The sequence below is a fragment of the Theobroma cacao genome, chromosome 2 (genome assembly GCF_000208745.1).
Source record: "Theobroma cacao cultivar B97-61/B2 chromosome 2, Criollo_cocoa_genome_V2, whole genome shotgun sequence".
Taxonomy (NCBI): Eukaryota; Viridiplantae; Streptophyta; class Magnoliopsida; order Malvales; family Malvaceae; genus Theobroma; species Theobroma cacao.
In genome coordinates this window covers 10,365,064-10,377,966 of record NC_030851.1, presented here as the reverse complement: position 1 = coordinate 10,377,966, position 12,903 = coordinate 10,365,064, and the positions used below count along the sequence as shown (strand labels likewise).

General features: G+C 32.0%; 1 protein-coding gene across 1 annotated transcript; it reads right to left on the bottom strand.

Annotated features, from left to right (window-relative positions):
• On the bottom strand, nt 1,924-5,899 carry LOC18608669. Its single transcript, XM_007043476.2, has 6 exons — nt 4,726-5,899; nt 4,395-4,615; nt 3,949-4,168; nt 3,314-3,399; nt 2,885-2,976; nt 1,924-2,664 (listed from the first exon to the last, which is right to left on the bottom strand). Exons 1-6 carry the CDS (start codon nt 4,813-4,815, stop codon nt 2,423-2,425), a joined length of 951 nt encoding a protein of 316 aa, XP_007043538.1. The 5' UTR covers nt 4,816-5,899; the 3' UTR covers nt 1,924-2,422.

Sequence of the window (12,903 nt, the reverse complement as noted above, 5' to 3'; positions counted from 1 at the left end):
TTTCTTCATTTAATTATTATTATTTTTATTTTTTTCAATTCTATTCTATTTGATCTTATATTTTAAGTTTTTATAGATTTTTTTCTTCAAATTTTTACGAATCATCTATTATATTCTTCTTTTTTCTTTTTTATCATATAGTTCTATTTTCTACTTATCATGTTTTTTCATTTTTTTTGTTATATGTTCTCAATGATTTTAGTCTTTAAAAATTAAAAAATTATTATGTAATTCTCAAATATGCATTGTAGCGTTGCATTATTAATTGTTACTTAAATTTAGCATTGCATTATTGATTGTTGCTTAAAATTTCACCAATATATCATTTTTTTTTATTAATCTTGATTATATAAGATATTCTTTTATGTGCTTTGTGTTTTATATTTAATTGAAAAGAAATTATCTTTGAATATTTAGTCTTTAAATAATATTGATTATATAAAAAAAATTATTAATCTTATATATGGTATTTAATTATTTATATTTTATACATTATTCTTCTTTATTTTTGACTTCCCTAATAAAAATTAGCTAACTCCGCCTCTCTATACAATTAAGTAGATACATGTGGGTCCACCGGAGTTATTACGAGCAGTCTACACATTTCTCATGTCAACATCAATATATATATGAAAATGTATCTGATCTTAATGTAAACTTTAAAGTTAGAACGTCAAAAACAATTTAAAATCGACATATCAAATGATAAACTTCGTCTTATCTTGACAATTTCTTTCAGATGGACTGCCTTGAATCAAAATTTTAATATGAAAGCATATATTATGTAGGAGGATTATGAGCAGCGCATGCCTCAACTTGGAATTGGTGAGTCCAGTGCAGCCCACGGATTGAAGTGGATTACCAGTAAAAACAATCCCAATTGAGACGAAAGGTATATTAGTATTTAGTATCAACCATTCTATTTAATCCACTTCAATCATGCCTAGAAGCTGGAATTAAAAGTGATTAAAGAAGAGCAAGGAACATGTCATTGAAGCTAATTATGTGCAGTTGGTAAGCCAATTAACGTGCCCTGATGGAAACAAAAGCTATAATCCGCCTGTCATCCAGCTGGTGTTTTTACTTGCCTTGAAGAGTTTCACACGCTCAGCATTGCCTATGGACTTTGATTTGTGTATGAGACAAGGACACAGAGTTCATCCCAACATTGCAATCCACCCTAGTCTAACCTTCAAGTCAAGTCATCTAAAATGTTATGGACAAGCATGTAAAAGGAAAACCTTTAATTCCAATTATGCGTTGGCACTTATTGTTTCTCAAAATTCTCAAGAGGTTGCTCTCTAATCTTGTCTAACATTCAATTCAAGATCAAGTCATCAAGACTACTGAAGTGAATTTTTGCAAAAAAAAAAAAATGATAAGATTACTGTTTTATTCAAAAAATTTCAGAAATTGTACTTTACATTCTCGATACATCAAATTTTTATTTGATTCCAGATTTTTTCCTCTCTTATTTTTAGGTACGAAATTTGCAAGTAGAAAGTAATTTTAATTTAATTTAGCTTTCATAGCTGAAAATGTAATACTAGAACCCCATGATCCTAACTTCAGTTGGTAACTTGGTACGCATAAGTAGTAGGCCAAGTGGTGAAAAAAGTATTTTAGATGGTTAAGGAATGGCAAGAAGCAGGAAGTCAATAACAGTAACAGAGTGATGATGCAATTAGAGCGAGATAGTTGTCTTAACCCATAAAAACGAAGTTGTAGACTATAGCTGTAAGCTGCGGCTGATTAAACTGGTGGCATTTGATCAAAAAACTTTGGACCCCACATGGCTACTTTTCCTGACCAGTGAGGAATTCCCACTACTTCCTCTGCCGGTCCTAACATGCAAGTATCAAAATTATATAAAAGAGTCCAAAAGTCTCAAGTCAACATTTTTCTCTCTCTTGCTTTCCAAGATGCAAAAGGCTCCATCTTGCATTATATATATGTTTTAGGAACCGAAGAATCATAATTGGAAGGGCAATTGTGATTATAGTGGGGGGCATTTTCCTCATCTCCATTGGCTTTTTTGTGTTCAAGAGAACGTATCATACAATCCAAAAACAGAAAAGTTTGAAAAGTTTAAGACTCTTCTGTACCTCTCAGACCTTACCCATATTACTTTACAATAAAGCCTACAAACTGGCTTAAACAGCTGCAAAAATAAGGGTAGGCTCAACTTATATACTCTCTGCTGAAATCCTGGAAAGGCTGACCTGAGAATGGACCGTTAAAAGGGTTTTGATAACAAGTGTCAACCACATTCCTTGTTAAGCACAGGGCCCTATTAGTCCAAGCACAAAACCAAAATCCTTAAAAACCAGAAAGAGGTTTTTTTTTTTTTTTTTGATAACTAGTGATCAGTCACTTCCGTTCCGTGGGGTTCTCGGAGACAAAACAGTGCAAGTAATTGTGTCTAGCCACGTCGAATCCCCGTGAAGTAGTTGAAGTCATGGTGCTGGACCCTTAGTTGCTTTAGCCACGAATCTGCCACGCTTAAAAGCGACATGACCCTTTCTTGGTCCCGTCCACAATTGCCCGACACCCACACATTTCCTTGCATCTTGTAAGTGGCCAAGCCGAATGGTGGAAGAGAGATGCCCTCTCCTTCCTTTCGCTTCCTTTCGGCACTCTCAATGTCATCATCAGGGTCCATATCTGCACGGAGAATAAACATCAGTAAAACAAACATATTTATAGATATATATATATATATATATATATATATATATATATATATAAAACTTTTTACACATAAATAGCTTTCTAACATTCTTTTTCTTTTTCTTTTTTTTCTGAAAATGTCTTTTTTCTTTAATTTAACTAATAACAAAGAAATGGATTTTAACAATAGCTGCAAGAAATTGACTGAGAGTACCTTGGAAAGAAGACGAGAGAGTGTGGTAAGTTAGGAAGCATGTGGACAAGTCCTTTATCGTCCTTCCCATGGGAATGTGATATATTGGGTACCTGATATTATCGACATCAAATAATCTTTTGTCAACAATCGGAAACTATTTTTGATAATAAGTTGAACACAAAAACAATCACTGGACTAGATAGTCAAAATGGTATCAACTATATATGTGCAAAAATAGTCAAGATAAGAGGCAGATTCTATCAAATTTGCTCTAATTTTGCATAAAATTTTGATCCTTGCGGTAATTTAACAAAAGCACAACTAGTGCTTTCTCACTCTCCTTTTTATTTTTATATTTTTTGTCCTTTTCACTCTTTTATCTGATTATGAATTGCTTGTCGTGTGTGCATTCGTCTGTGAAACAGAGGAAGAGAGATAGAAAGAGACCAAGCAACAGCCATCCAACTAGCGGGAGAAAGATCTACGCTCCTCAATGACATCAAACCAGGGTATCTTCGAGATAGTCCATTAATCTGTAAAGAGAGAGAGAGAGAGTACAACAACGCGTCAATGGAATCTACATGCTTGAAGAAATAAAATCTAGCCTAAAATAAATGGTCACAATTATCCCTAATTTTAAAACCACAAAAGCTGAAAGGGTATCATCACTTATTCTTCTTTTGATCAACAGTAAAAGTTCAAAGACGATTTCAGATGGAAAAAGCAACAACTAATGCTCATGAAGGATGATAAATTGATAACACCCTTGTAGAATCTTAAAAGTTTTAGACCAAACAACAAGAGACAAAGTCAGAGAGAGAGGGAGATCATGGACAAAAAAAATATGCAGAGAAATAAAAGCAAGGAATTTCATATTCAAAGGTCAAAAGTTGCATTTTATCTTTAAAAGATGCTTATATTCTGACAAATCCATAGCTGTTTTTTCTTAGTCTAATCCGTTCCCTTGGTTTATCAATCTTACACTGAGGAAAAAGCCTGAAGGCAGATAAAATGAAAATCAAAGTGAAGAAAAGATACAAGTCGGGTTAAAAACAAACAGAACGAGGAGGAAGAAAAAGTACCTTATCCATGAGTGGAACTCTTCCATAAGGAGTTGATCTCTCGAAATACTGAAAGTAAAGGTCACCCAACCTGTTATTCACATTCCGAAGGCTGTCATGCTCCGACCCTCCATCCTCCGATGAGCATCCATCCCATCTACAAAACTTGTCACTCTCGCCCTCATCACTGCATGAATCACTAAACGAATCCCTCTCACCATCACCTGATTCTGACTCTTCCCTGTAAAATTTCAAGCCCAAAATTTATCACATTTGCTTGAAATGAATTATTTACAAATCCCAGAATTATATCATTGCTCAACCTAAACTGCATAATCTCGATCACGGTGTTAAACAACTCGATTGCATACTTCTAGAGGGACGCAACTTGAAAGGTTCAATGTTTGCCATGAATTTCATGTGATAAACTAAACTTCAACGGCAGAAAAAACTAAAAAGGAATTTACCTCAAGTCGTTGACTGAAGAATTGCTGGTAAAGATTTGAATGGCAGAGAGATAAGGAACATAGTACTGGACTAAGGTTTCGCTATTGTTCAAAACAATAGGAACTCCGGCCCCATACGCACTCCACTCATCATAACAATTCCAAAGATCAACTAATGTGAAATATTCAACCTTTTCTCTCTCACAAGGGTGCCATAAACGATTAAGGTTCCTAATTTCACTCTGCAATATAAACAAAAGCAATAATCACAGATGAAAACATAATCAAGAAAACGACAATTTTTTCTTTTTTACTGTCTGTTTACATTAAAAAAGAAACAAAGATTTCTAACCTTGGGACGGAATTGAGATTTGACTGTTGGTGTTGTGCAATGGAGAAAGCAATCAAGGTTTGATTGCGTTGACCCTGTGTCAAAAATCATGATTCCAAACGAGAGAGAGAGAGAGAGAGAGAGAGAGATTGGTTTCTCTCTACCTCAACCCTGATAACAGAGGAGAAGAAACAGAGAGGAGAATGAAAAGGAGATGGGGAGAGACACAGAGAGGAAGAGAGAGATTGTCGCGATTTGGTTAGATAATGCAAATTTGCGTCTGAAGAGAAATTCTAAATTTTGACGTTTGGACAGCTAAATTTAAGGAAACAAAAAAGGAGAGGAGAAAATAAAATAATATCTCTCTATTCAACCAAGTCTTTGTTGGTAGTTGACAATGTTGTCTGATTCAACTCTTTTCCGGTCACCGGTGGATTTGGACTTACAGTTTCTCAGCCAAAACTAAGAATGGAAAACAACAAGCGAAAAAACAAAAGGAACTCCAGTTTTTTTTTTTTGTTTTTATTTCTTTTATACTTAAAGAAAACTCAAGCCTACTCTGCTTTGATCAACAATGAAGAAACAATTTAGCTCTAATCTTCGCAAAAAGTCACGACCATTCAACGTTTAATTCTTCAAGTTAAATCCAAAAACCCACTACGCAAAACCCGCCAAATCAAGTCGAGAACACCCTAATTTCACGCCAACTTAAAACGAAAAACAAAGGGAAGTCCGAGAAAACAAGAGAAAATAAGGGAAAGTTTTTATGACAGAAGCCGGCAAAATTTTTAAGTTTTCTTTGGTTTCAACAGAAACCCTTGATTTCTGGGTAAAAGATTTGATGGTTTTGGGTCTTTTCGATGGGATCGAGAGGATTTTTCTATCTGAAGTTGAAAAGAGGAATCAACTTTTCCAGGAAAGAAAAGCAGAGCAAAAACAAAACAAAGAGTGATGAGAAAAATAGAGGGGAGGGGAGAGACAATTACCAAATTTATCCACTTGGAACAGAACTTTTGGTTTCTAGAAGGAACTAACAAAAAGAGAGAAAAATTAGATACCGGAGGCAATAATAATTAGGGCATCTGATTTTCAGATTTATGATGATTTATACGGACTCATCTGTCTCCCTCAATCTTAGCTCTCGAAAAAATTTTTGTGAAAATTTTCTTTTAGGTTTTTAGGGTTTCCTAATCAGTGCACTGAGCCATTCTTAAAGATTTTTATACTAAATAATGTCTTTTCTTACTTATATTTTAATATGAGAATATTATTATAAATAGTATTTTCATTAATTTTTTAAAAATGGTTTAAATCACTTATTAAAAAAATCTTTTTTAATTTTTGATTTTTTTTTATTTTAATGAGTCTTAGTCTTTGGCTATCATGACAAGAGGAATTGAACCTTGGCAAAAATCATTGAGATTGAAACTCTGTTACAATATTTGACAAAAAAGAAAAGAGAATTTGAGATTTTTTTTCACTATTCACACTTTTATTTCATTTGATATTTGCATCCACTCCTTAATCTTATTTTTTTTTAAAAATCTAAAAATATATCTTATCATATCTTTTACTAGTAATTATTTTGTCAGTGATAATTAAGTGTTAATTAATTAATTAACCAACACATTCAACCCTTAACGCTTAAATGTGACATTCAATTAGAAAAAAATCTACAATTTCCATGCCTCATTAATGGCACTTTTAAAACTTCCTGCTGATTTTTAGTGATTTTGCTAACTTCTTTTCAAGGCTCTCATAAATAACAGCATTGAGGTCATCATGTCAGTAAGTTTTATGTTTAATGCTACATTGAATAAAACAAGTATTATCTCAACTATTTTTCCCCAAATTTAAAATTTTTCTGGTACAAATTGTGTCTTGGATTTTGTATTATTGAATACGTTATTTTCATTAAATTAAAAAACAAAAAATATATTAATAAATTTTATTAAAATTATTATTTTTTACCGGATGAAATAAATATATCTCATAGTTGATTCTTTCTTTAAAATGATATGGATACCATACCACTGATTTGTTTTCTCGTTACTTGCTAGGATAGAAGAAAGGGGAAGCTTTTATCTATGAGCATTCGGCAAAACGCGTTAGCGTATTAGTAAAAGTAGCGTTAAAATATACATGGAAGACTGCGTGAGATATTTGAAAAGTGAAAACCCAAACCGTAGAAATATTCCATGATTTATCAGCTAAGCTACGCAATAGAAGGAATGGACACGTGGATTACCATTACGGCATGCCCACATGATAGCGAAAGGAGGAGCAAAATTTCATGTGTTTTGATGCGTATAATTACGTTTTTGGGGCCCACTTTGACTGCTCTTATTTCTTTTAGCTTGCTTGTTGCCGTGGATTGTAGACACGTTATTTTTTATATATATAAAATACTCTAACTCTTTAATAATTAATTAACGACTGAATTTATATGTTTAATGAAAAAAAAATTAATAGATTTATTTAAAATTTTGATTAAAACTTAAGAGATAAAGAGTATTTTTTTTGTTTTTGTCAGTTTTCTACCATAAGATAGAAATGAAATACATTAGATTCTGTGATTAAATAGGAATTTCTTATTTATTTATATAATTTAAAATTATATATAAAAACATATTAAAAATTAAAAATACTATTTAAAAATTTAGGAGGAGGTTTTATCTTTTATTTTTATAAGAAATAAAATATTAAGGGTCTGGGTCTTTTGTCTGGCAGTGTCATGTGGTCTGGCCCTCGCATCAATCCGAAATTTTTTTGTTTGTCAAGGAAATGAGGTCTATGATATTTTCTTCTGTCCACCCTACACATCAGTATTAGTTCAGTAGCTAATATAAAATTGAAAATGTGGAACACATGATTATTTCTCTATAAGAACTGAGAAGGACAGCAATCTATTTGGTACCATCTTAAGTCAGATTTTTCGACGACTATTTTGTTTTTCAAGGAACTACGGATATGTTTAAATTCAATTAATTTATATAATAACACTATATTAATAAAAAAAAGTCTTGCATCATTATCCATTCAGCTCCTTTTACTCTACTAGAATTCCTAGCACCCACTACTTGGGTGAAAAGAGGGAGGAAATAAGATAAGAAAGCAATTTTTGCTTTCTCAATATTAAGTGAAAAGTTAATTTTTTTTAAGGTGGTTGGTAATAGATTAATAAATGTATAAATCACGAGTTCACGTTTTTAATTAAAAAAATAAATTTGATAAATGGTGAAAAATTTATATTTATATACCCAAGATCTATTATATCTATTTCTTAAAGATATAAAATCCATAACATTTAACCTTACCTAATTATGCTTTGAAAATAAAGATTAAATAAATTTATAAATTACGAACTCACGTTTTCAATTCAAAAATATATTTAATAGGTGGTGAAAGACTTATATTTATATACGTAAGATTCATCTCATGTCTTACTGATATGGGATCCATAACACATATTGCCATAGTTCCTAAGAGATACAAAAATTTTTACAAAATTTTTATTAAATTTCTCACATTTCTTGACCTTCTCACACCTCTCTCTCTCTCTCTCTCTCTCTCTCTCTAGGTAATACTTACTACAATGTGACAAAAAATTATTTAAAATTGCAAAAGGAAAACTGAGGGCCTGCCCAACTTAGTTTTAAAAATATACTTGTCATTTTATTTTTTTTCTCTTATTAGCTAAAAATTTTAAAATTAAAAAAATTTGTATTATTCAATATTTTGAAAAATTAAGATTTAATTTTATTAAACATTATATTTTAATCTCAATATGTGAAAGTTTAGGTATTCAATTTGAATAAGACATTAAAAAACATTGAAAAATATTTTCTAGAACTGAATTTTATTGTGGAATTGCACACAAAATTTAAGAAATGCGTTGTCTTTAAACAATCAAATTTGATAAAATTTGCATTTTTTTTTTGAAAGAGCAAAACAAGAGATTGCAAATTTCTGAAGCATAGTGTTTGTGTGGGAAAAGTTAAATTGGATGGATGGTCCAATGAAATAGAACAAATTATTGAATCGTTACTGAAATGATGATATACATTTTTCTTCAGTCTATCCAAAATAGTACACGACTAAATATTGCATTGCATTCGTCTCACCTACATCAAAGGCAAAAAACAAGCCTTGGTCCCCACCCCTTTCGATAGTACACCATTGTCGTCGAATTGCGACGGAAGTTAAAGTAAACAACAAGTTTACAAACTTGAAGCTTATCCACGGTTTTCGTCCTGTTGCACCTGTCATTACCACAAAGCCTTCGAGCGGCCACGTCTCACAACTTCACCTCCCAGCAAGATATTATTTATTATATTTTTTAATTTTTAATTTAAAAAAATGGACAATTTGAATCTGAATTAAATGTACTGTTAACATATTATTATTAAAGAAATAAATACTCTCCAATTCGGAGACACCCGCTTCGAAGGTTTTTTAATTTATTTTCTTCTTTTTATATATGTAATTTAGCTATTACAACATTTTCTATTGTTTTACTATTTTATCCTTTTTATAAAATAATAATACTATAAAAAATAATTGTTATTTCTTGTTTTTTTTTCTTCTTTTAAGGTTACTAAAAATTCAAAAAAAAAAGTGATAAAAAATGATATTGAATTCAATATGAACAAACTATAATTAACACTATTTTATTCCATTAAGAGTAAAATATTTAATTTTTATTTATTCAATATTAATAATCATTTTATATGCAAATATCAAAAACACAACTTGCTTTTAATTCCAAAAGCAAAAATCAGGATAAAAAAAATAAAAGCCTTGCTCTTTGTTTTCTTCGTCTGCATATTTTTATTAAATTGCTTTTATGAGCATTTAAGTTACTAGTAATTGAATTTTTATGGTTACAAAATATGAAAACAACATGAGAAAGCCGCATCAAAAGTTTACGTGCCATAAGAATTGCTTAATTCTTTTATATATAGCTATTTATTTTTCACTAGAAACTAAAACAACATTTTTTTTAGCCAATGACTAATTTGTTAGCACATACTTTAATTGTGTTTTTAGTATTGTTTCCATACACTTTTTTTAATAATATTTTAAATGAATATTTTAACAATTAGAATTGAAAATTTAATTCAATTATCATCGACTAATCTGTACATGTATTAAAAAAATTGATAAATGTGAAGATAGTTAACATTTTGCATATAGAGTCAGCAATGGGGCGATTTTTTTGCTCTTCCAAAACCCAGTCGAACTTTTTATTACTCAAACTGGAACCCTTCCTGTACTCATCTCAGAGTATCATTTTTAATACTTGACTTCGACCAAAAAAAAACCATATAACTTATATTTGACTCCACCCTAAATTTAGTTTAGTATAATTTTTATCAAAATATTTATATTTTAATTGTATATAAATATGTTATATAATAAAATTAAGTATTAATATAATACATATATATATACATATAAAATTAAATAAATAAATAAAAATATATTTTATACATATATTTTTCTTCCTTTTAAATCGTGTACATCACATCATGCATCACTATATCATATGAGCCACTGTTCGTTAAAAGTTATTATATTATCTCTACGAATTTATTAAAATTTCTGGATTCAAGACAAACGATACTTTATTCATTAAACTCTTCACGTTTTACACGGTTACTTGTATTGAGTGACTGAGTTCTTTTATCATTTCAATTTGTTTTATGTAGTAATCAAAAAGAAAAGTGTAATAGTTTAAAAATTTAAATAATTTTTTATTTTTATTGTATTTAATTAAATATATATACTTTTATATTAGATCAAATAAAATTTTAAAATTAACGGTCGATTAACTATTATTAATGAAAACAAAAAGATGAAGTTTGTATAATTTTTAAGCAGTATTAGTTGCAGTGAGATGATTTTGGAGTGCCTGTATACCTATTTTGATCATTAGATGCAACTAATGTTTGGGCATTCTTTTTTTCTTTTAAATAATTGGATAAGAGGAGATTCGAATCCTACTCTCTAAACATGGGATCATACACCAATCAATGAGTCAAATGATTGGATAAGTGTGGCTCCTATGCCCCAAGTGTAAATTCTACATACTACTTAAATAGGAATAGTTTTTGTAATTTCACAAAAATGCAATATAAAATTTTGATTTTTAAAAAGGATGTTACTTGTTATTCTATGTCCACAGTGCATTTAGATGACACTAATGTAAAGAGTGAAAAATGTTAAATGATCATATTATCATATGAAATTAGTAGGGAAAATTTTTTTTTGGCCCTTTAAAATAAAGTATTTTTGAAAATAACCTTCCAGATAAATTTAACTGTTTTTAGCCACCAGAAGAGATTTTGAGACAAAAATGCCCTTAATGAGATATCTTCGGTGACGTGGACTCTCAAACATACGAAAAATTAGAAAATAAATATGCGAAGAATTTTCGAACATCTACTTTTGTGCAAAACATCCAATTTTTCCTCAAAAACTTATGCAAAACAAAATAATGGTTTTTTAGATATTTCGAACATGGCATTCAGATAATCGAACGAGGAATCAGTTGTAATGAATCGAAAACTTCAAGAATGATGTGAAAGCAGAAATCCCTGATACGATGGTGAATAAAAAGGAGAAAGATGTGAATCTGAAGCAGAAATGGTCGTGCTACAGCAGGCCATATGGTTTGTGTGACTGCAGGGTTTTAGAGTTTGTGAAACAAAATGGTGGGAATGTGTGACATGGCATGGTTGGAATGTGTGACATGGCATGGTGAGAATATGTGAAACTGGTGTGACACGGCAGGGTATAGAGTTTGTGACACGACAAGGTGGCAATGTGTGATACGCCATGGTGAGACTATGTGAGACGGGTGTGACACGGCAGGGTATAGAGTTTGTGACACGTCATGAAGGAAATCTGTGACATGGTAGGGTGATAATGTATGAGATGGCACAGTGAGAATATGTGAGACGAGTGTGACACGGCAGCATTTAGAGTGTGTGACACGTCATGATCAGAACGTGTGACACGGCAGGGTCATAATGTGTGAAACGGCACAGTGATAATGTGTGACACGGCAAAGTTGAGAGTGTGTGACACTCCATGGAGGGAATCTGTGACACGGTAGGGTGACAATGTGTGAGACGGCACGGTGAGAATATGTGAGACGAGTGTGACACGGCAGCTTTTAGAGTGTGTGACACTTCATGGTCAAAACGTGTGAGACGATAGTGTCATGATGTGTGAAACGACATAGTGATAATATGTGACACGGGTGTGACACAACAGGGTTTAAAGTGTGTGACACGCCATGGAGGAAATCTATGACACGACAGGGTGATAATGTGTGAGACGGCACGGTGAGAATATGTGAGACGGGTGTGAGACAGCAGCTTTTAGAGTGTGTGACACGCCATGGTCAAAACGTGTGACATGGCAGGGTCATAATGTGTGAAAGGCACAGTGATAATGTGTGACACGGGTTGACACGGCAGGGTTTAAAGTGTGTGACACGCCATGGAGGGAATCTGTAACACTGCAAGGTGATAATGTGTGAGACGGCACGATGAAAATATGTGAGACGGGTGTGAGACAGCAGCTTTTACAGTGTGTGACACGCAATGGTCAGACGTGTGACACGGCACGGCTTGAACATGTGACATGCCATGGGTTTAATATGTGACACGTCATGGTGTGAAGAAAGGTGGGCAAATGACGAGGAAGGCGTTGGGCCTTCCACTAAACAAATGAAATGAATATAAAAGGCCATTTCATTTTAATTAAATATTTTTCTGAAATCGCAAACGTTTGTGTGAAGGAAGTAAGAGAGTTTCGTTCATTCCTCATTCTGAAAGGTAGCAGAGAGTTCGACTTTGTTCTTGCAAACTTAACTACATCACAGCAACAATGTCGGTTATCAGTGAAGAGGTTGGTCACTATAAAATTAGTCTTCCTTGTGTTCGTTGATATTTTATTGGGTTGGTTTGCTTAAACTTTTAAATTTTTGTTGGTTTGCTGAGTTGTTTGGTGTTTTTTTTTTTTTTGCAATTGTTATGCTTTGCTTAAACTGTTTTCTTCTTGGTTTTATGGTCGTACCAAAATGTTGAAGGGGGTCCACGTCTGCATATGGCGTGTTGTGGGTTAACTGGTTTTTTGAGTTTTTAGCATGTCACGACTATTCATGGCATGTTGTGGGTTAATTGGTTT